The sequence below is a fragment of the Habropoda laboriosa genome, unplaced genomic scaffold (assembly GCF_001263275.1).
Source record: "Habropoda laboriosa isolate 0110345459 unplaced genomic scaffold, ASM126327v1 scaffold42, whole genome shotgun sequence".
In the NCBI taxonomy this organism is placed as follows: domain Eukaryota; kingdom Metazoa; phylum Arthropoda; class Insecta; order Hymenoptera; family Apidae; genus Habropoda; species Habropoda laboriosa.
The window spans coordinates 431,238-455,769 of NW_017100181.1; the positions used below are offsets into that span (position 1 = coordinate 431,238).

The 24,532-nt window shown below is 37.6% G+C and overlaps 1 protein-coding gene across 1 annotated transcript in view; it reads right to left on the reverse strand.

The window, feature by feature from the left end:
• LOC108579057 (acetylcholine receptor subunit alpha-like) overlaps window positions 1-24,532 on the reverse strand; it is a 115,761-nt gene that overhangs the window by 87,446 nt on the left and 3,783 nt on the right. The window contains exon 2 of the mRNA XM_017942491.1: window positions 22,961-23,129. Within this exon, the coding sequence (XP_017797980.1) occupies window positions 22,961-23,129 (169 nt within the window). The remainder of the gene's footprint in view (window positions 1-22,960; window positions 23,130-24,532) is intronic.

Here is a 24,532-nt window from a genome sequence, read left to right on the forward strand (position 1 = left end):
CTCTAATATTGGCCTAATGCGGTTGGCCTCATTGGATAGTCATTGAGAAAGCCTAATGCGGCCCTAACACGGCTTTCCCAATTAGGCGGTCGTGAATACTCCGCGTTACATACCGCATACGGGCCTAACAGGCAAATTAGGCTAGCCTAATGCGGACCTAATGTCTGCCTAACTGAAATTTCTAGTCGGGTACATACACAAAGACGTGTATGCTTATTATTTTATTATTTCACTGTGCACCGAATATGATATACGAAGAACGGCAAGTTTCTTTTTATTATTCTAACACAAACATATATAACAAACATAGGAATTCTAAAAATATTTTTAGTATCACTGAAATAGAATAGAAAATCGTAAGACATTTGAGAATAATTATAACATTGAAAATTATGCATTTAAAAAGAAAAAGAAATATATAAGTGAAGCAAAGGAAAATTTTTACGCGAAGAAAAACTGTTTCTCATAGAAAACGCATTTATATTACTGAAGAATTCTGAAATTCATTATTTCAGAAATTCAAATTCTGAATTTCATTATATATGGTTTTCACGGTTTTAGAAAATACGATACCGTGCAAGAAACGCGTTAAAGTGACGAGTCATTGTAACTGAATTAATGTCGAAATTGCCAATATTTTCATGTATAAAGATTATATTGTTGCTGCATGTAACGGTCGGCACCGTTAAATGCGTATTAAATGCAACGTGACCATCAACAGTAATGACCGTTAACTGACACCGCATTTTGCCCATGGATGTTGTACTACACTGCTGCACTATATAGTGAGCCCTGTCGTGTAGCGCTGTCTATTTTGCGCTATCACCTACTAATCAGAACTGATGACGATCGACAGATAACATGAGAAGCCTGAACGTTCCGATATGTGACGTTTCATAAAATCACTTTTACATAAGTGTAAATATTGAATTTTAATATAAATGTTATTATGCTGAACTGTGTCTCTAAATTTCTATGCTACGGTGTAAATAAATGGCAAATAAATATTTTTGTAGATGATTCTTTAATTAAGAGTAACAACTGAATGAATGTGATAAATTAAATTGTACATTGTTAGGTTTGGCGTAGATACGGAAAAAACAGCAACAATTTTATTTACTAATACGAGTATTTATTATTAAATCTAACCTTTCGATATACTTATTCGGCTGCGGTTGTATTTACACTGTGTGCAACAAGACAAAAACAATTTGTAACCACCAGCAGAAAGGAACAAATAATAATTAAAAAGCAACGAAAGGTTTTAATTACAAGGGCTCATTTCATCAATTCAGAGTATTTTCCGTTCAAAATACTACTTACTCTTGCATATTTCATGAACATTTATTAATTCTTCTAAAACTGTATTAAAATTCAAAGTTTCAGACTTTGTCCTTTTGAACAAGCATTAATCTAGTATATTAATTAAAAAAGATTATACGATTAAAAAGTACACGTAAAAATTGTTCATGCGAATATTAATGTTCATTTCGATAATACAGGGTGTTCGACAATTGTTGGCAGAAAATTTAAAGGGCGCTTCTGGAAGCCGATACAAAACTTACGTTTGAGGGTTCGTTTCTTAGTTATTAATGTTTAAAAATATCTCTATATTCTTTCTTCAAATTAAACAATAAAGTAATAAGTTAATTAGTTTTAGATTGGTATGCTCAGTTAAATTAAGTTTATTACATTTTAGTGTACTTTTAATATCGATTTAATTTATTTTCCTTAGGTTTCATTTTGTGTGGACGCGTACTCATGTGAATATTGTAGTGCATAGTGATTCGTATGTATTGAGTTTGTTGTGTGTACATTGTACATTATGTTTGTTATATTACAGTGTGCAATGGAATGCACGTTTGACAAACTTTCTGACATAAAACTGTGCGATGGTGAAGTAAACGGTAATACCGCTGAAGCTGGTAATGCTTTTTACGACGCCAAATGTCACTATCCTCTTTTCTTCGATTTGTACGAGGTTAGCTGCCGGCCATGTGACGTTGGTTTTGAGGCTCACTGTACCCCGTGTCTTGACGTGCCCTATATTCGTTGGTGTAGGAAGGTTTGCTCGGTCACGGGGATATTTTTAAACGTTAATAACTAAAAAACGAAGTCTCGAACGCAATTCTTTTATTCTTGATTTTCGTCTTATATTGGCTTCTAGAACCACCCCTCAATTTCACTTACCACTAATTAAAGTGTATCTTATTTAATCTAGCAAAAGGGTTTCTTTCTCTAACTAAAAAATAGTTCTTTCGACACAATAAATTAACTTAATCAGAGATTCGTTAACTCTCGACAAACTGTGCATATACTAAATTTGTAGAACGCAGTAAGCTTTGTTTATCAAATTCTAACTACTGAATGGATACATACACCACCGGCCAAAAGTTTGGAATCACATCCCACTTTTCATCAATATTAAATCTGCTGCTAATTTTTTATAAATTTGAAGTTTATCTCAATTCTACATTTATCAATTTATCACATATCAATTGATTCGAATGATAAAACATTCTCAAAGTCGCTTTTTTCTGGAAACTTTTGTGCAAATTGCAATGCTCAGTGATTCCAAACTTTTGGCCGGTAGTTTGGCACGCAAGTCATAAAACTTGTCAGCTTGTAGTTTCAACGATCGTCGTTGTCTAATTAATGACTATAACGATGTTTCTCTATCGCGTTCAGTGAACGGTATCGATTAGTCACCGAAACCGTTTCCGTTCGTTTATTAGAATAGCACAATTTCGAATAGTCGTAGGAATACAAAATTATACCTAACGATAACCTCAGCCATAACGTTATCACCGATACATTGACTGCCAAGTTACTAGTCTACTTGCGTCCGCGTCGGAACGTTAACGGGTTAGAATTGCAATGGTGTCTGCCACAAAGATAGAATCCGGACAATTTGAGTCTTTGCAAATTGAGTAGTTGTTAAGGGCAACTATCGACGAAAGCATTCACGGACCTGGTTTCCGCGTCGCATTCCTTGGCTCAGTTAATCACGGTGATTAGTCTAAGCGGTCACCGATTGAAGTGTAATTAGTAAGTCACGACTGTGCTGAGGATACAGATGGAGATACTTCGAAGGCGTCAGCCCCCACCTTGTCGGTTTGGAAATGTCAAACGATTCAACGTTTGACTGCACCCTGAAGTTTCTTTCGGTCACAGGGCGCGGCCATTGATCGCGATCCGTTGCACACGAAAATAGACGCAACCGGGACACCAGTTCCGGCAAGCCAGGAATTTTAAGAATGCCTCTTGTTCAGTGAATAATCGGCTTTTAATACCTAAAACTCCAGTCATGCTTCTGCTATCTCTTCAATGACTTCGCTGTTCGGTATGTACGGTATGTGTTGTGAATTTGGATATTTTCGATTTGAGGAAACTTGTTCAATTAGGGAGAGGGAATGGTTGAGTTAAGTGGAATTTATCCAATAGGTGAACTATCGGATGGGAATGGTGTTGTTACGAATGTTGTGTCCTCTCGAATGGTTCAAGTCTCGTCTTTAACTAACTTATGCAGACTTGGTCACCTCAGGTCGTTGAACTTGTCTTAACGCCCATTACAACATCGTGTTATATAAATGGATGTCAATATGCAAGAATAATACGATGACTTTGAAGAAACTGTCAAAGTGACCTTCGCAGAATTTTTTTATCACCACCTAGCACGCCTTGAAACCATTTGAATTCTATTTAGTCATTTTTCTTTATCTGTAATAGTAGCGGAAATAATTTAGATGCTCGATTTGAAATTAACACCCTCTATACAACCTCTAACCTGAGTCTGACCGTCCCCCGCGTGTTACTTGGAAATACCAATACTACCCTGTCCGGTAAACAGATTGCGGCTCGTTGGGACGGGCCAGGATGGCCACTAGGAGAAGGATCATCCAGTGATGGGCGTCTCCTCCCTCGCTACCCTCATTTTCTACCAAGTTCTCTCACTCACAACATTAATATACATAAAAAAAGTGTCTAATAGTCCACCGCAGTCTAAAAGTACCTGTACATCTGAGAGCTTTTTACAATTGTTGCTCTCGAGAGTAATCTCAAACTGTGTTTCCATCTCTCGAGAGCAACTCGCGATAGTTTTACTCTCAAATGGACGCGCACCCTAAGACATGGGTTTCCTATGTATTTAGGTGGGTAGCCTTACTCGATGAGTCTGGTAGGAAGCCCAGGACAAAAAACACTTTCTTTTATTTATAGGCAATGAGGTTTGTAGATCTGTTAATTTCTGATTCTGCTATACTCTGTTCAAAATGAGAGTAACCTCGCTTCGCGCATGGGACGTGCCTAAGGCAGGGCTAGAACCACTAGAACGTCCAAACACCCACTTAACCACCTACGTTTTTCTCCGTCTTACCCTCTGCTACGCTCTCTGTCTATACTAGAGCTGTTACTTAAGAGATACCCGGGTACCCGGGTTCCTCGTGAGATACTCGGGTAATCAGAAAGTACCCGGGTAAATAGAAATTATCCGGGTATCTCTGCGTTTGTTTCCGCATCGTTTTGTCGCTATCGCGACCGATCCGCATTTGTTTGCCCGAGGAACCACCAGCGGTAGTGGCCACCGAGATTTCGACTGTTTTATGTACATATTCGAGTACTCGTGAGATGTCCGGGTCGATCGGGTCTACCCAGGTATCTCAGATACCCGGTTAAAAGTAATAGCCCTAGCCTTTACGCAGAACGGACGAGAATCGGTCCGAGAGCGAGGTTACTCTTATTTTGAACGACGTATAGGTATTAGGACAAATTTTCAACGTTACTCTTGTATCGAACCCTCCTACGCTCTGCCACCAGAGGGACGGACTAACCGCAAGTTCTCGCTAGTCCTCATAAAGCCTCCTATTTGTATATATACAACTTCTGACTTGAGTCCTTCCAGACCCTCCCGCGTCTAAGGCACGGGCCTCATAGAAAGCCTTACTTGAAGAGTTCAATAGGAGGCCCAGGACGAAATGCCCTAACCTTTCCTTTTCCGCTTATCTATTCTCCATCAATTTCCAAAAACCCTTCACTCTCGAAATTAAATTTCAAAGTGAAGTTGACTTCGTTAGTTTATTGTTGCTACGTGTTGGATTAAAATATTAAATTGAGCTGTTAGATTTTTTGGAAAACGCTTAAATTATATACTGTTTGGAATAAACGCCTCCTTCGGTACCGAACATTGCTGACGAGAAAGAAGTGCGTCTTTTGTGGAAATCCTTCAGTGCAAAATGTGCATTTCGTAGTCTTGTTGTCGAATCTTCGATGGAACCAACAAGTTTCTGGTTTCACAGGTGACTTGAATATATCCCGGTTTCTATTTCATCCTTTAGATGTATTTCGGCGGCTATAAGGTTGGTGACCAAGATTACTAGCTACTCCCTGAGTCAATTCGGCGACTTGTTCCGTAAGTCGCACAATTTGTTGTCATAGAGCTTCCAAAGGGTCCTCGAAGGCTAGCTTCGTTTAGTTTATCCAAGAGTTCCGCGGCTTTGGCTAGCGGAATATTAATTTGAGTTTCCAGTATACAGAGCTTGTATCGACACTGGTAGCTGGTCAAACCACAGTGACTTTGGCAAGTCGTTAATAACAAATCTTTTGACTGCATGTGTAGACTTTAATTTAATAAATAATTCTTAATGTAATTTTACGTTCTTAATCTTTTTTTTGCTTGTAAGGTAAATTGTTTTCTTTCAACTATGGGTATTTATTTTTGTGAAAAGGTCGAATTTTACTTTTAAATTTTGTATTATTAAATTTTATTTTCTAACTATTACCTTGTGAAAGTTTCTGTATTATGGAAAATTGTTAGCTATTTTAAAAGGAGAACAAGTGACTTCGAAAACCTTTGAACACGAATTTAAAAATACCACAAGTAATATTAAAAATGTTTGATATTAAAATTTAATATGTTGCTTGACGTTAAATACTTATTTAACTCTTATTTTTGAAATGGAATTTACCTTTTTGTATTAAAATTTAAAAGAGCAATAAATTTTCTATAAAAAAGTATCAAGTTCTATTTGTCCTAAATTTAACAATTAGTAAAATATTTGCAAAAACGTTGTTCATGGTGTCATTACTTATCTTAGCTACAGTAGGTTCACAAAATGGTGGCTGTTGACTTCCATTCACCTGAACAGAAATTGTCTCCTTTTTTACCATTCCATAGTTTCACTTTATTTTTCTCTCTCTAATAATTGTATAATTCATAGAAAATTCAAGCAATTTATAATTTTACATAAATTATTATTATTTTACTTTTCTTTATATTTTGCAATTTTCTCGTAGAAAATTCACTTCTCTTTCAAATTTTACGCATTCCGTTCAAAAAATGCAAGGTCATCTTGATATTTCATAAACAAATGAGTTATTTAAAAAAAAAAAAACTGTTTCAGCATCATATACTCCCTTCGATACCGTGCAATTTCTATATAAAACACATTTTTGTAGAAGACACCTTCGAAAGTATTCGGGGGGAAAAGTTACACGTGACCCACCCTGTATATTACTTGCTCAGGACGTATACCGTAATCCTTCCAGTTCCGTCCCGGTATATTGCACCCTTCGTAGTGCCGTTCTAATGTGTTATCGAAGGATCACCCAACTCCTAAGTTGGGAACTAACGGATACACTTTGTGCTTCATTATACTTTATTTACTACACCGTTCCACAGGCTATAACTCTTGCCTGTCGTTCATTTCGGTCAGTGTCTGTCACTGGTTGAAAATCCTTGAACTGTTGCTTGCTTCCTCGGAGTTTTCTGGTGTTCTGATCTTCAATCCTTTCCGAAGGAAGCGGCGCTCCTTCCGCGGTGCCCCTTCCTTCCTCTAACTGCACTCTGATTGGGCAATTTGGGAAAATTCCTAAAACCCAATCAGCATGCTTCAGTGACATCGCAACACCCTTCTCCTGCGCCCTCAACGCGCCTTACCTTGGAGCAGGGGTGGCGATGTCCTGACCTGAGAGTGGTGATGTCTAGCAACAGAGGGGAACTTCCGCCAGGTTCGACATCGCCGGACTCTTGACCGTTGCGAATTTCTATGTCGACCCTTTGGAAGGCCCTTTTTTATGGCAAGGCACTTGGCTATTGAGGACGAGAGAAATGAATTTCTAACTCTGGAGTTGTGAACCGAACTTTCTCTCGCCAGGATATGTTTAACTCGACACTCTTGCTAACAATAACCAAAATCCTAATCTCAAAAACAGCCTCTTTCCCACGTCCGTGCCATAAATCGTTGCGCTCAACATTACTCGTTATTTACAATCAGTTCTTTTCGAACATTCGAGACTTTCGATATGAAATAGGGGCCCGGTCAGACGTTATTAACATTGGTTACTGAGATCGCCATGATATCGCATGCTTCCTTGCATTACGAGTAACGCCATAAAAAAGCAGGTAAGCGCGGAGCATGCAATTTCGACGAACGCGGTGACTATAGTTCAATAACCGGATTGCGATATTGCTTATCGATTTTCACGGATTGATTGACATGCCTCGAAGGCCGAATAGCTACGCGTTCAGCCCTCCATCTTTTCCAAAACATCCAACGGTTTTTCACCTCTATTTGTCATCCCCAACGTTCAGGCGTTATTTTTTTCGTCAATCTTCTCCACTGACGGTGATTATTAATATTAGTATTAACCTGTTTCGTAAATTGTCAGTGGTTACGTCGACGAATAATTTCGAAGGTCTTTGAACCTTTTGCTGGGTAAGAAGAGTAGGCCCTCACAACGTGTATGTCATAGTCATCGCGAAGACAACACTACGCATACATTAGGGTCGTCCTTATTTCTCAACTTTCAATTTTGCAGCAGCATCAGCCCACCTTAATGTTATATTTAGCGAAAACATGAAGTTTGCAAAATTTCAGATTGACTGGATAAGGGGAGCCTGTGCTGTATTTGAGTTGAAGTTTTCAAATTTTAACGATTTCACGTTAACTTCGAGCAAATTCGTGTCCCCTTATTCTAAAAGTATTAACGAATATTTTTTAATAAAAGTATAATTCCGTAACATTTGTATACGACTTTGAACAATATACTCAACTTCGTTGAATTTTACCGTTAAACTTATTGTTAATATATAAGGCAGCATCTGAGTCACATCACTTTGCTTTTTGGTTCATTAGAGTGGAAACACCCCTTAATGTGTGTTTTTCTATTTTTTTTTTGTATATCTTGAAAGCTACGGTAGGTGTAAAAATATTGTTACAATGAAAATTTAATAACTTTTTGTGTTCTGTAAAATTGTGCAATGAAATTGTGAAAAATTTGTTATTTACATGAAGAAACATCCATCTCCCACCGCATTTAGTTACAAAGATTTTAATCTTCCTGTCACATCATAAAATATACAGAACTTCATTATAAGTGCAGATATGTGTACTAACCTATTCGAAAATGCATCATTTGAACCTCGCATCTATTCTCGTGCAACAGTCTGTAAACAAGTGGACAAGTGAGCAAAAGGAAGAAGCTCTCCAACGATAAACACTTCAGTTACTAATTCAGTCGTCGTGTTGCAGTCTCTTCAGCATGTACGTATTTATTCAAGAAAGTTTCGAAGGTAAAGTTTACCATTTTGGAAAGGTTAGAGAAGAAAGCAATTAAATTCGTGATATTAGCGAAACACATTTTAGAATTCCTAAATTTTGCAAATTTCTATTGAAATAAGATAATGTTGATAATGAACATAAAAATGTGATTGTGGAGGGTGCAGATTCCATCGAACACATTGTTCGAATGTAAATGTTTAAAAGAGACATAACGTTGAACTTATGTCTTAATATCTGAATGAAAAATAAATTGAACACATTATTGTGTTTAAATTAGACTATACAATTGATACAAACGTAACATGACTTTACCTTTTACGCCAAAATCTGCTTTCCCTGAACGCACGTTAGCGGATATTTTTTTACAAAACTCCTTTGGGCTCTTACGCTGAACTCACTGATTGCTATGAAATAGTCATCTTACACACGTACACGTGTGGAAGTACTTCTATTTGCAACTTAATCACAATGAACTTGCACTCTTTTTGTTACACCCATTTAACCCTTTCATTACTATTGGCGCCTATAGGCGTTTTGAAAATTTGCTCGCACGTACTGCTGGAGCCTTTTGGAGCACTTCCATCTTAATTTAATACTTAATTTTATCCTTTACAAAATAACAAATTCTGCAGCCGTGATTAAAAAATTACCGTCAGTCACCCACGTTACGCATTAAGATTTGCCGTAGTTAAAGGGTTAACGTCATCGTACTTTGTCTAATTTTAAACGCAATAAGCACTATTTTTTAATTGTTTAGATTTTTCTCAATCGTAGTACACCCAATGTTAAGGATTGGGTTTATGACGCCTGTTTACGCTATTTTTGAACGCGCTCCTTTTTTTCTTCGCGTTAATTAATATTCTTTCAAATTGGCCACGAAGCCCAGGAAGCGTTTTATGGCTGCAGAGAAATAAATTTTCTGCGAGCCACATACCTTCCCGATGCCCACTCGTGAACATTCAATAGACATTGACATGTCATAAAACCTTTCGCGTCTCTCTGATCGCCCAAAGTCTCGTTACGAGCGGGCTACCCCTGGGCCTCATACCGCCACCCTGCCAAGAGTGCAGGAGAACCGTCCAAGAGGGTAGACCCGTCCTCGTTGGCGGAAACCATCACCTTGTACCCGTACACCCATTTATAAATAAGCGCACCAACGCGGCAAAAGACAGGTCAAAAAGGGAAAATAGACAAGTAGCACGTAACGAACACACACCACATAAAATTGTCACTCTTCAACATAAAGCCTTTGTCTTACAACATATTAAAGTACGTGCAAACTCTAAGTCACCACGACTTCACACCAACATCCAACCCACACCAAGAACCACCGACAATCCTGCGCCACCACTCTCGAGCATACCGCTTGTTCGAAGCGCACGACGCAACACCCAATTCTGTTTTTACACGGTTTTCATTTAACACGGTCTAGAAAAATAAATTCAATTTTCTTTTTACACATTTACTGAATTTTGAACCAGTCTTGATATCCGATGATGACAGCGAATAAAGTTATGTTGTTTTCATCACTGTCGCTGTTTTCAATTTTCAATTCCTGAATTTCTGATCACTTTTAATTTACATATGTTACTTTTGCTTTAAGAATTCAATTACCTTTTGTTTTTATAAAATAAACTGTGCATGAATGCACATACAAATCAAATTTGGCTTTTTATAAAGACTTAATAAAGTTTTTTGTACGAATCCTTTTATTTTAGCTATTTTTTACAGGTTTTAAGGATATGGAACCAATTTCCTATTTTTCTATGTATGTACACGATGTCTTTTTACACGGTTTTTTCTGGAACGTATCTACCGTGTAAAAACAGAATTGGGTGTATACATTTTCTTGTTTCATAAATGAAATCAAACGGACGAGTGCATTCACTTCTAAAGGAAATACAGAAGAGATGTAAGGTAAGTAAGAAATTTTTAAAAATTATTTTCACAATTTACGTGGAACCAATTCCCTATTTTTCTATGTATGTACACGATGTCTTTTTACACGGTTTTTTCTGGAACGTATCTACCGTGTAAAAACAGAATTGGGTGTATACATTTTCTTGTTTCATAAATGAAATCAAACGGACGAGTGCATTCACTTCTAAAGGAAATACAGAAGAGATGTAAGGTAAGTAAGAAATTTTTAAAAATTATTTTCACAATTTACGTTAGGGCTTCATAAACACGATTTATCGCACAATCACGCGGGAACGCTATTTTTGTGTCAGCGTATGTATTTGTCTGGCGTGCGAGACTCGAATTGTTTCGTTGGAATCTTTAGAAATTCGTGTCTCTCGTACTCGATAGCTTGAGGACATGCCATAAACCACGAGCTTCCGAAGGGTACATTTGTTTGTAACAGTCCGCTGACCGAAGAGTCGACCCGGCGGAAATTCCGCACGGCTGCCAAATTTCGTCTACTTTGCATGACCGCTCCCCTCCCTTCCAGATGAAAGAGCGCTAAGGGCGTACTAAAAGGGCGTTGCCGACGTGATTAGACACGCTGATTGGTAATTGGAATTTTCGACAATCAGTCAATCAGCGTGCAGCTAGTTAGAATTGTAACAAGGAAGGGCCTTAACAAAAAATCTTAGAGCACACGAACAGTTACTCGAATTAATATTCGGACACCATTTAGAACAGTATAACTTTTCGAAAATTCGACGAAACGACTTGAGCTTTCTTCCGAAGTTAGGAGAATTAGTATACTACATAGATGACGTGTACACAAAATTTAAAAAAAAAATTGCAATTTGTGCGAAAGAAAATTGTAAAGGCCACTTTTTACAACTTCTTTATCGGAGCTTGTAGTGAAAAGTTAAAACATACGGTTTCTACATTTATATCAGTTATACAGGGTGTACAAAAAAACTGGGGACAAACTTTAGGAGCATGTAGTACTCGGTAAAGAAAGCAAACGAGTCTCAATAGACATGGGTTCAAAAATCATTAGTTTCGGGGTTACGAGATATCTTCTGCTATAAGCCTGTAATGGAATAACAGACTCTATTCCATATTTGTCTAAAAGCTATCCAAAGAAAAGCATTATGTAAATGAACACATGATATCATTCAGCAATGGTGTTTGAACCTACGTTTATTAAGACTGTTTTGTCCTCCTAAAGTTTGTCCGAACATTTTTGTACACGCTAAAAATTTCGTGGAAGTCTATCGACGAAGAAACAAGTGACAGGTATCGAAAGATGTAAGAATCCTTAGATTGATTACAGCTACAGACCGCAAGTCGTGAAAAACTGGATCAATCTTTGCCAATGGAACGGAGCGATCGGTTTCATCGAACGATGCATTAAGAAAACAACGGACACGATAGTCACTGCGAACGTTCTAACAGTGGTTTATTTCAGGAAACGGTGAAATGAAAGAAGAAAGATTCTATAGGTACGGTGTCGCGTGTCCTTTCGCGGAGAAGCGAAGAAAAGATGGAGTGACGAGCGCGGAAACCTGCCGTAAAGTGTTCCTCGTCGAGCAGATTGACAAGCGGCACGCTTTTTCCTACGAAGAATCCGGATCCGGAGAAGAGAGGCCTGTCGAAGGGCGAGGATGAGAAAGCGCATCGATGACGAAACTGCGCAGTGCGGTTCCTTTCCTCTATGTATTCTGTCGCGTATCGAGGAGCTCGCACAAAGAGTCGTTGCCTCGAGGCGATTTTTGAGAAGGGGAAAAATATGAAGGCGGACAGAGAGACGAGGGAAACTGCGGAAGGATGGGAACGAAGCGGGGTGGCGGAGGTCGAAGGTGCTGGCAGAGGTGGCGTAAGAGTCGATGGAGAGCAAGAGGTCGGTGGTGGAAATGAAAAATAGTCTACGTCGTCGAGCCAAAAGTAACTACTAGCTCCAACCTATAGATAAGGGAAAATAACGAGGCCGACAGCCGTGCGGAAGAGAACTAATTCGGCGCATATTTCACACACGTCCGCTTTACGGACGCTAAGTATAGGTAAGCACGCCCGTTCCCCGGGGATAAAGAAATTAATTGCATTGCCCCGGTTCCCATCTGTCTTTTTCTCTCTACTCACAACTTGTCAGAACTTTTCAACCGTTGCTGTTCGCTTCATCTGTTTCTCTCTGCATGCACGGTTCCGCGGACCGCATGACTGACATCTGTCAATTTTCCTCGATATTTATGGTGTACGTTAGTGTGCCGGTTTGCGCTGTTGATGTTTCACTTTGAGGAGAGTCTTTGTTTCCGGTGTCATCTTATATCAAAGAAAGAGGAGACAACGGAAGACTGATTCATTTTGTTAGGTGCTATTGGAAAAAGTGTGATTTTGATTATTCTTTTAACTCTTTGGGGCATAGTGGGGTAAAAAGTGTCCCACCCTTTTAGTACCTACATATGCACAATGGGATGTTTTTCATCCCATCGTGAAACATTAGGGTAACAATAACTTAATCTGTTTTCACAAATTTCACGGTGAGACTATTTGTCTCATCTAATAATGAAACATTCAAGCATTTTGTAAGAGAAAATCAGTCAGGATAACGGTGGTGAGCGGTTGAATAAGATATAAACGTGGGCGGTTAAACAGAGTGAATGCTTGTATTTCGAACTATACTGTACGAATGCTGATACAATTCTCTCTTTCCTGAAAAACCTAGTCAAGAGGACCCCCTTGACAATATGGCCTTTCTTAGCCTTAAGGCAGAATTATCCCTAGGAGGGGGAAGCGCAGCAGAAGACTGCACATGGCCCACTCAAACCTTCCCTTTTTGGACTTTTCTAACAATTTCTTTTTAAGTTTCAACCGTTTTACATCATAATTCACCGTTTATGTTGGATTATTTCTAACAACACCCTATGGAAATAATCAAGTGAGGACAAAAATGTCTCCGGGTTATTTTAAACAAAGGTACTAAGGCTTCCACCGGATGTGTCTGGTGTCCGTCTTCGAGTCACGCACTGCACAATGCGATACCATAATGTAAACAGTTCCTAGGTATAAGGGGACCCCAATTTTCCTTTTGGGCGCCCAGAAACAGTCCTTTAGAAGATTCAATAGCGTAAAGACGTTTCCTCTGAGTCCGTAAATAAATAGCATATTACAAAGTTAAAAGACTATTTCTTTCCATAACCCATTTCCAATAGTTTATAAATAAAACAAACCTACTGTGTTAGATTTTTTGAAAATAAAATTTCTGTGCAACTGGAGTCCCTTTTTGGTCTTAAAATCCTGTGCCCCGAAGAGTTAAGTGTTCTTTCAGTCTTAAGCATTCTCCCGTATAAACTGTGGCTGGGTGATGTTACGTGCATGAGAGATTGCTCTTTGTTTTTTCCTTGGTCTAGTTTGCAGTCCGTTGATTGGCGTCTCTTGGTACGTTCGCGGCATGTACGACGTCGGTGCATTTTTGTATATTAATATTAACTCTGCTATCGATAAACTGTTCAAAATCTGATAGCTATATTCCGTGCATGACCTATAACGTTGCATCCGATGCCCAGGATTACGAGCTTTTGAGTATCACATGAAAACGTAAATTATAAATGTACAATTCATTTTTGTTAGTTACAAGTTGCAACGATAATGTTTGTTACAGATTACTAACATTTCGAGATGCGCAAATTTGTTATTATTTTGTTAGTTTACAGAAGTATACAACCATTCCTATTGTAGATATTCATTACCTATTGTTGGTAAGTTTATGAACATTGTCACAAACCCTTAACATTTTAGGGGGTGATTCTACATGGCAAAGTTAGACGAAAATCGAGAATAACAAAATTGAGCGTAACTCTTTCGCTACTTTTAATTTCGAATATATACGCTCTGCAAAAGTGATCACTCATTTAGGAAGAACGCATACATGTGCCCATCCAATACACGCAATTTATTAATTTATTTTCACACTTCACAAATAAAATATCGGTGTGGATTGAAAGGCAGGCAACACCAGAATGCACTAGACATTTGACATCTTCAGTTTTATGCCAGCGTTGAATAATAATTGTTTCGCCCGGTACACAGCGAACATTTTTCGTCTCAAGCGTGCCGCAAGTGAAAGGGTTAAGTTTCACTTTTTAGTTATAAACAATATTCTTTAACTTTTCATTTCATTTCATCTTTAGTTTTATTTCAACTTAATTTGAGATTGCATATTTCGTTGCAAGTGCGTTTATAAAATATTATTTCTTAAAGTATTTGTACATTTTTCTGAGTATTTAGCGGCTGAGATAATCGCGGTGCACATGTGTGTTCATTTGAGAATCACGCGTATGATACATTTGAGAAAATTTTTTAAATGAAAAGGCATTAACCCTTTCTGCTCGAGAATTTTATTGGGCGGGTTCCAACATATTCTTGTAGATTTTTGTGAGTAGACAGGTTGAACGTTGTTCTCCGATTCACGTAGGATTTTTATCGTACTAATAGTCCTCAAAGTTCCCACGATTTTAAGCCGTTCATTCTGAAAAAGCATAAATGCGTTGAAATTAAACATTTTTATTTAAAATAATTTGCATAATGTTCGACGTTGGCGAAAGTGTATTAAACATTATGGAAATTATTTTAAACAAAAAATATTTAATTTCAACGCGGTTACATTTTTTTTTTTAACGAAGAACTTAAAACCGCGAAAACTTTCAGGATGACCTAATAAATGGTCGGAAAATTGTGTCGACCTCTGTGACAATTTCAATTACCGAGTCTATCTTCGCTTTGGTAGGGTGCTGACCCACTCGTCGAGCACCTGCTTAGCGCAGAATAGCGTATGAAAATTGGCTGCTTCAGGGCAGATTTTAATTGTTAACACTTTATCGACCGGTAGCGGTTGAAAATTCTACGTACTTCCGACCGGTCACTCGGTCACAGATACATCGATGACACCGGCTCTGTTTAGGCTCTAGGCTATCGCGCGGGAATATACGCGCTTTTTCTTATACCTGTAAAATTGTTAAATCAAACTTTGACCGATTAATCGTCGAAAAGCGTCGGCGACAACAGAACGATTAATAGGCTACCCGGTCGGTAAGCGTCGGCAGCAAAAAGCCGATTAATAGGCTACCGGTCGGTAAAGTGTTAATAACTAAAGGACGAAGCCTCAAGAACAATTTTGTTATTCTTGGCTTCTAGAATTATCACTTAAAATTTCTCACAGGAGTGGCTGAACACTCTGTTCAGGTATGTACTTCTATCGAAAGTCTTGTCGCAATCGACCATTTCTATTTTGCATTAGTTTTGTCAATTCCTTTCATTTTTTTAATGCTGAAAGATCTTGAAATTTCCGTCTTGAATGTCACTGTACTTTGGATTTATTTAAATTAGACGAATATTTCAGAATACAAACTGTTTCTCATAGTCGTGGTGTATTCAACGAATCAGAGTCCTCGACTAAACATTTTGACATTATTTTATAATTCTCCTTCTTTCTTTGTTCTGCTTTTATACAATCCTTTTTACACTTCATTTTTGCTGATTTACCTCGTAATAATTTCTGTTGTTTAAGGGGGTATTCTAGTCTAGAGTGTCATTTTTTAGTCCTTTTTGGGGATTTTTTTGTAAGGAAAGTATAGACGTACTAAAAAAATAAGAACATTGGAAGATATGGAGGTCGCTACCTGTGTGTATAACTTCAACTGAGGTGAACGCTTTGTTAGAATTGATCGTTAATTTCTTCTTTTTTTCCAAAAGTCTCTGAAATTACATATCTACATAAATATGCATGTATAGTATATTAGGTTGTTCCAGAAATATTTGTTTCTCAGTACGTTTAAAAAAGGTTCCAATTTTTGCCACTCTTCCAAATTATTCTTCAATAATTCTTCAAAATTAACATTTTTCAAGACTTTTCGATCGAAATTTTCTATATCTTCGAAGCTACACCGAGGTGGAATCATTTCATGGTTCATTCCAAGGTTGAACACAATCGAAAGCTATCACGTGAAATCAAAAATGAAACGTGTGTTTCCATAAATCTGCCGCGAAATCAGTTATCACAGATCAGTTTTAAATACAGACGAATCCACTGCTTGACAGACTTTGGTTCAATAAAACTTGCAATCCCCAGGAACACAGTTCCCCAGTAAAACTTTTCTCGTGATGATTAACGACCGCCATAAATTCAAAGTTTCTCCATCGGATTTATATTCGTTGCGCGGGTTTATTCGCCGGCCAAGAACGTGAAGAACGAAAACTCAGGAAACAAGCGATTTCTACCCTTCTGTCGACTCGTTGCCCGATCGTATTGTCGCATCGGCCGCAGGTCACTGCATTTTCTCAAAAGTAATGTACGAGGGTTGTTAAGGCTGGTACAATTTTTGCACCGATGTCGTAGCTCTCAATATCACATACTGCAGTACCGCCTGTGTTCCTTCTCGAAGGATCGTCCAAATATAATCGTAAGAAGCTTAAGGGCTTCTTCAGGGGTCTTCCTACTGTGACGGCTGAAGAAAGCTTGATTTCTCGGAAATTTGAAACAAAGCAAGTGCTACACGTATCCTTTTGCAAATCTGTGTGTTTATTCTATCACCTTTTAAGAAAACAAAAATATTTTTTATAAGTGAAAATATCCATTTGTTGTAAAATAGGACCACCGTGAAGAGAGCGCCTTGAAAAATATCCTTCTCGACGGTTGATATGATATCAGACGTTGTATTTACACAAAATACAAAATGCAAACATATTCTTAATCTGTAGACGTGTGGCTATCGTCTGAAGTAGAATGATAAAAAAATATTGAGAAATAAAGAAATGGCAAGGTTTCAACGAAATTTCTTTCGATTTTAGCAAAAGAAAAAAATGATTGTTTCTTTGACCGCTGAAACTGAATTTTGAAAATATTTGCACAATTCTAGTTCAGACGATAAAGCATCTACTGAGTATACTTGACGAATTTGGAGTGGATCGGACTTCTGGTTTTTTGGTAATCATGTCAGCCAGTTTCGAGAAAAACAGTTAAAGTTTTAATTACTGTGAAAGACTATATAAAACCGCTTCCTTTCAAGGTATATATCTCTGCCAATTTTGGTAATTAAGCATTGAAACTTCGCGGAGATATTTTCGAGATGTTAAACTTTAAGAAAATGAAGAAAAGAAAAATTGATTTTTTCCACCCGTCGCAGTAGGAAGGCTCCTTAAGAGGGTACACCACCTCGAGACGTCTAAAAATACGTAAAGTTCAGGAATATTTTTCAGAAGTAACTACTAACTGAAAAATTTCAATTTTTTCAGAGGATATAAATGTAAGTTTCACCTTATTTCTCCAAATTTTATAAAGCAACATCTTTTGCTAGAACGTCGATGGATACTATGCAATGAAAAATGTTAAAAATGTAACGATGGAAGATTTGAGTACTTGCTGTAAATTAAAAAAAAAAGAAATTAAATATCTCATAAAGTATTGAGTTTTCAATTACATTTCCTTGTATCTTTTATTCGCAGAATTACTCGAAGAGTCAATCCTTGCAAAAAAATAAACATTATATGGTTTCATTTAAAAAAAAAGTTTAACTGAACTTTGTAAAAAAATCATACAATAGGATGAGAGAGCTTGTTAAGCACTGCAATGTCTTTCTCTACGATTTTCTTCTAATTTCACTTGGAACAGAGTTACAGCCTGGCCCAATTGCTAGCATCACTCTATACAAGAACTAAACTAAAACTACCCTTTTCAGAAGGCTGCTTGCTTCTGGAAATGACTGACTCACTGTTCTGAACTCCCTGACTGATCTTGGTGTTTATAATTATAAAAGTAACTGTACACAGATTGGATGTTGCTAAAATCCTAATTTCCAATCAGCGTGCCGATGTGTATAGTATCTATTCATTGATCTTTCGCCTCGCCTTTTCTAGGAGGAAGTATGGCGGTACCTGGCCTGCGTTGAAACGGGCAAAAGTTTAGAAACGTTGCGGAATTTCCTCCAGGATTGACCTTCCAGACAACCTCCCCCCCCTCCCGGAAAAGTCTGCTTTTTATGATATACTAAAATAACCGACTGCAGTAATAAGCGTTTTGTACGCTGCGTGTCACACTTGTGCGTTAAGGGGGTATTCTATTTATGCAGTCTAGAGTGTCATCGTTCAGATCTTTCCTGAGATTTTTTTACAAAGAAACTACGAGAGTTTTTAGTATCGATTTTTTGCACACATATTTATCCATGTTTTCAGAATATTCCCCATTTTTTTAAAGTGAAAATAATCAAAATTGATCGAATTATAATTTATTTAGTACGATCCTTTAAAAACAAGTGTCCTACTGGCTGACATGATTCCGGCTACTCTACTTATCGGAAACGAGAAAGCCAAAAAGATTCTCGATTAGTACGAATGTGGCTGGTTCCCTTCGTATTTCGTATGTTCGTTCTAATTTTTTAATAAAGCCTCAAACAGGTTAGGTTCATATAACATTTTTTTCACCTGGCCATAGCGCGGCTCTCGCGGGCGAGTGGTACGGCTCTTACGCAAATAAAATGTATGTATGAAATATGGTAACTGATTTTTCAGTTTCTCATTGTTTCTTTTGTTATCAAAGATAAATAAATGGCTCTTTCAAATATTCCTTCCTGAAATGTGGTTTCCAGAGGTAGTGTAGCTGCCCACCCCTGCTACAGAACATACTGACAAAGTTCGATCGGAAAAATTCTGTTTCAGTCTAACTGTCCTCCGCATCTAATTGTAAGGCACGGATTTCCTTGACAACCTTTCGCTGACGAGTCCACTAGGAGACCGAGCTTTCCTTTTCCGCCTACCCTCTCTCTATTTCTTTCATCCCTCCATAACCGACCGTCGTAAGAACATTAGAGACAACGCGATTTTCGCGTTGCAATGCAACACACGACCATGTTATCCGCGTAAAAGTGACAAAAGAGAGCGTAAACTGTTGCTGCTTACTTACTTAGTTACACGGAAACGTTGCAATATACACATTACGTGTAAAACGCATCAACCGCTGTATGAAAGTTTTCGGACTGTTTCCGTGATATTTCTTCGTGAGAATCGACGATCGAGCGTTTTAAAGGAGTTTACGGACGTTTACTATTTCCACAATGGATAAAGGGATTAATTGCGTTGCGGGGAATCGCGACCGGTACCGATTTTAATTAACGGTCGGTGCGGTTTGAGGGGGTAGGGGCCGCGGTTGGTCATATCTCTGGACGTTTATGTCGATGGAAGACAGACTCGTGCGTTTACAGGCAGCGAGTTTTAATTAACGGACAACTCTTTGACGCAGCCTTCCTTATTGTTTGCGAGATTGAAATATTCAGCAAGCGGACGACAAGCGGCCGTTCTTGATGAAACTTTTTTTCTTTTCCGTCTTAAACCACCAAAATTCGGCAAATAAAGGTCCTATGTGATAAACACTGAAACAAGTATTGCACTATTTTCCACGATTGAGATTTCAAGTTCGGATGTATGCAGACATTTGTAGCAGTTCTATGAGAGAAAGTGATGCGAGTAGTTAATTTTCGTGTTTTCATACACTTCTTTCTATGGTAAATATTTCAAAGTTTCAGCCAAGCAAATTTTATTTTGTGCTTTTTCGCCCTTTCTTTCCCTCCCTTTTTCTCTTCATCTGAAAAGTTTTTGGTAACATCTGAAGCTTCGTTTGAAGCAATAATTAAATTTTTACATCTGAAGTAATAATTTAATTGCTAATGTTGCATAATTGTTCTAGATATTCTTCGATGATACTTCTATTGTTATGTTTTGCATATTTTATGCGATTGAAATAAATTTATTTAATTGACTAAGACAGGAAAACTAAATGGAACTTGTATGCACGTTTGGTTATTTGTTGCATTAAGTAATTCACTTTTAAATTTTAGATAAAAATAATTTCGGATATTTCTGATACATGTATAAATGTTTTCCTCATTCTTAAATTGTATCTAAAGAAGATACTTCTATATCAAATTTTTAGTGTTTAGGACGTACCATCTGAATATCTCCTTCTGTTCTGATGATACAAAAAATATTTTAAACTCAATTTGAGTGGTATCAAAGGGCGAATATCGCAAAGAATATTTTTGTCCTAACCGGTGTTTTTTTTTGCGCTCAAATGTATTCTTTTCCTTGCATATTGTAGTTGATATTAAAATACATTCAGAGATGTACACATAATAACATGACTTCCGAGTGACACTTAACTCCCAAAATTAACGTTAAACGTGAAATTTACTTCCATCGAGATCACAGGCGGGAACCTGTGATTGTAAGTAAACATGTGGTACCAATACGATATTTATCCGACCCAATATTTACATGTTGCAAAACAAATTCTCGATACGTAATTTTCAAATCACTGAATTGGACGTAATGGACGTTATGGTCATGTATTTAGGCTTACAGGACTGTGTCGTTTGTGAGAAAGTCCATTGTTTTCAAAGGATCGTGTATTTTCTAAAGGACTTGGGTCTGGCTGGAAGACGAAAACAACTTTCCCTCGAAAGATTGAAAACTGACTTATCGTAAGCCCACACATGCAGTGAAAAGAGGGACTTTTTAAAAGATTTACAAGTCGGTTCCCGAATAAGGGACATTTTGTGTGACGTCCTGCAGGTCTTGTTTACCGGACGAAATACTTTAGGGGTTGTGTAATCGGGAAAACACCTCAGTTTTTAATTGGACAATCCTAGGTCCCACTTTTGTGCATTTTACTCCAAGTCACATCTTAGAGAATTTTCGGACGATGGAGGGGACGCATTTTCAGGCTGGACGAAAGGCTTTCCTCGATCAGACGAAACAAATTCGGAATTCAACTAGTGAACAAATTCAGACCTCGAACAGCGGATGTTAAGCACTCGGGTACTAATTTCCGCCGTCCTAGGTGCCGTCTGAAGATTGAATGTATTGCGTTGAGAGTCTGACTGAATCTTTAATACTCCTAATGTAACTGATGGTCTGTGTACTAACACTCTGTGGTCTTAAGCTAAGTCGGCCTTCTTATCGAGTCGTCCCTTCTCCAGATCTTCTAAAATTTGAAGAAGGGACGCGAAGGGAGCTTCTTAAAATTACTAAGTGACCAACCCCGCATTACCGACTTCCATTGCGCCCGGAGCGCGTCACGTCCTTGGAGCGGGGATGACGAAGCTGGTCCTTGCTGGATGGAAATTTGACAACAAGGGGGGAAAACCCGGCCAGGTCAACTCTGACTCTCCGACTCGTTCGGAAGGTCAGGTACCGAGAGGCCTCGGTAACTGCATCGGTTTCGAAGACCCTTGGGGGGTGACTTTATGATACCTTGCCTTACCGACTGAACAATAGCCTATTCTTTAATATTTGAGAAATTCTACCTGCCGCATGTTGGCTGCAGACCGGTCTGCTAAATTAAAATAACGGTTTGCTGAACTAGAAATCACGTATCACAAAATCGTTCCCTTGCTGTCCTAACAGCGGACATATTTCGACTTGGACCTTCATACAGAACTCTTATGGACTTTAGAGAAATCTGTGGACGTACAAATATCGGACTGCTGACACAGTTCTTACAAAACTACGTAACGGAACTCAATAAATAATTGTTGCTGTTAGTAAAGCCTTTGTGTTCTTAGTTCTAAGACACCCTCAGAATTAACAGAAACTGTAGCATTGCCACCTTTCTTACTGAACCTCATACCAATTCACTTCTTCCTGTGAGGAAAACTGAAGCAAGACGCTTATAACGAACAACCTGCAACAGCAGAGGACGTCAAAGATAGAATAATTCGAGCTTGTACTGCCGTTAATCCTGAAATAATTAAAACAGCATTAAAATCTGTCATTGCTCGTTTCGTAACTAAGAAAGTCAGTGATAGATGCCTTTGAAATTTCATAGCTGTCAGGACTTCCAGATATCATATTATACAGATACACCTGAACAATACGATTGTAAACATGTTTATTGCATTCACAGATTCTCGCTTATGGTTGCTAAAACCTGCGATTTTCATTCATGCGAAATAAATTTCATTTTTAACTTTAATTTTGGGGGGTCAAAGTTCACTTGAAGTTCATGTCATACATCTCTAAACGCATTTTAATATTGACTACAGTATGCAACAGAAAAAAGTATGCATTTATATCCAGAAAAACATCGGTGACTTTGAAAACTCTGAAAAATATTCTTTGCCACTTATTCGTCCTTTGACACCATTCAAACTGCATTTAATTATGTTCCGTATCGTCAAAACTGGAGGAGATGTTTAGGTGGACTCGTTTATTAGATGGGACACCCTGCATACTGATATTAAAATATTACGTGTCTTTAGTATTAAGTAATTGGAAAACGTAAACAAGTTACTAATTTTTTAAAAACATTCAACACACGAAATTATAAGTGAAAGAATATAGGTCAATATCAACTAAAAGAAGAAAATACTGAAAGGAGTTACAAAATGTTTGCAATCAGACATTTCTTCGTGTTTTAAAATTTCTACACGAAAATTTTTGCAGACGTATTCTCTACTTACCTTCTCCCCGCTGTCGCTGGGCAGGTAGAACGTCAGTACCGTGAGAAACGAGATTCCCATACACGGAATAATAATGTTCACAGTGTAGAAAAGCGTTTTCCTTCGCATTGTTATATTAAATGTAATATCCAGGTACGGCTCGTCGCAGCAGGTGTAAAATTTTTCGTTTCTGCACAAAAACGAGTAAAGATATAGATTAATTAAATCTGTGTAAGAAATGAGTATACATAAATTTAGGAATACAATTTTCTAGTCACAGTATCTTTTCTGCGACGTGGAAACTGAAATTGACTGATACTTATTGAAAGTCAAATTTCCACTTTACCTTAAAAGCATTTTATTCGTAATTGGTAGGTTCAGTTGTACATATGTATATACAGGGTGTTAAAACATTTCACGAGAAATTGAAGTTATGGAAGCTCATACTAACCCTCTCCAATGGCGAGATTATGGCGACATGCCTATGCCTAACTACTTTGGAGAACATTCAAATGTAAAATTCAAGTTTTTTGTATCATTAAAATAATGTAAATTGACCTAAGAAATAGAGATAACTACTTTGGAGAACATTAAAATGTAAAATTCAAGTTTTTTGTATCATTAAAATAATGTAAATTGACCTAAGAAATAGAGATAAATAAATTCATAAACATTAACAATTTTCCTTCTTTTTTTTTTCAAAACAAAATTTTCACTGCAAAAGTATACAGGAATTGCTGATTAATCTTATCAAAGAATGCTGTGAGTACAAAGGGTTAAAGTTGTTTACATAGTTATAATTTCTCTGAATTGGCGTGATAGTAGGGGAGATGTCGAAGTCAAGTTAATTCTTTTAAATTGAACCCTGTATTTTTCATTCGTGGTACGGTTAAGACCAATTCAAGGATGTGCCACACGAAGTCATTTCGTTTTATGAAAAATCGTAAAGTAGTGAAGAATCGGGGAGCCAGGACCACACGTGACACGCTTTCGGCCAGCTAAACCCTACTTGACTGTGCTACTAATATAAATTCTCCACGGTTTTGCAACTTTCCATAAAATGAAATGACTTAATGTGGCATTCCGGTCAATTCGTCTCAGCGAACGCTGTAACATTGAGTATAGAAAAATATAGCGCTCCATTTAAAAGAATTAGCTTGATTTTGATATCTCTCCCACTACTGTATCTACGTAAACATTATTTATACCACCTAATGTCACTCTATGCACCGACAAATTTTTGTAAGAACAGTTTTTTCGTAACTTCAATCTCTCGTGAGATATTCCACCATTGTTGTTTAAATGTCGCACCCTGTATATCGATAGTTTTTGAATATTAGGGACTTTATTGTATACTAACAATAAGAGGAAGGACATTTTTATTGAAATACGAAAGGGGTTACGCTCAGTCAGAAATTTTGAAAATTCGATTTTTAGGTTTTGACATTTTCTTTAAGTAGGTGTATCGTTTCAAATATATTTCCAGTACGACTACGCTATGATAGTATTGTGATAGCATCTTAATAAACATAATGTATTGAGCCAACAAATTTAAATGACTTGTATTACTACAAGAATTAATTTATACTGAAT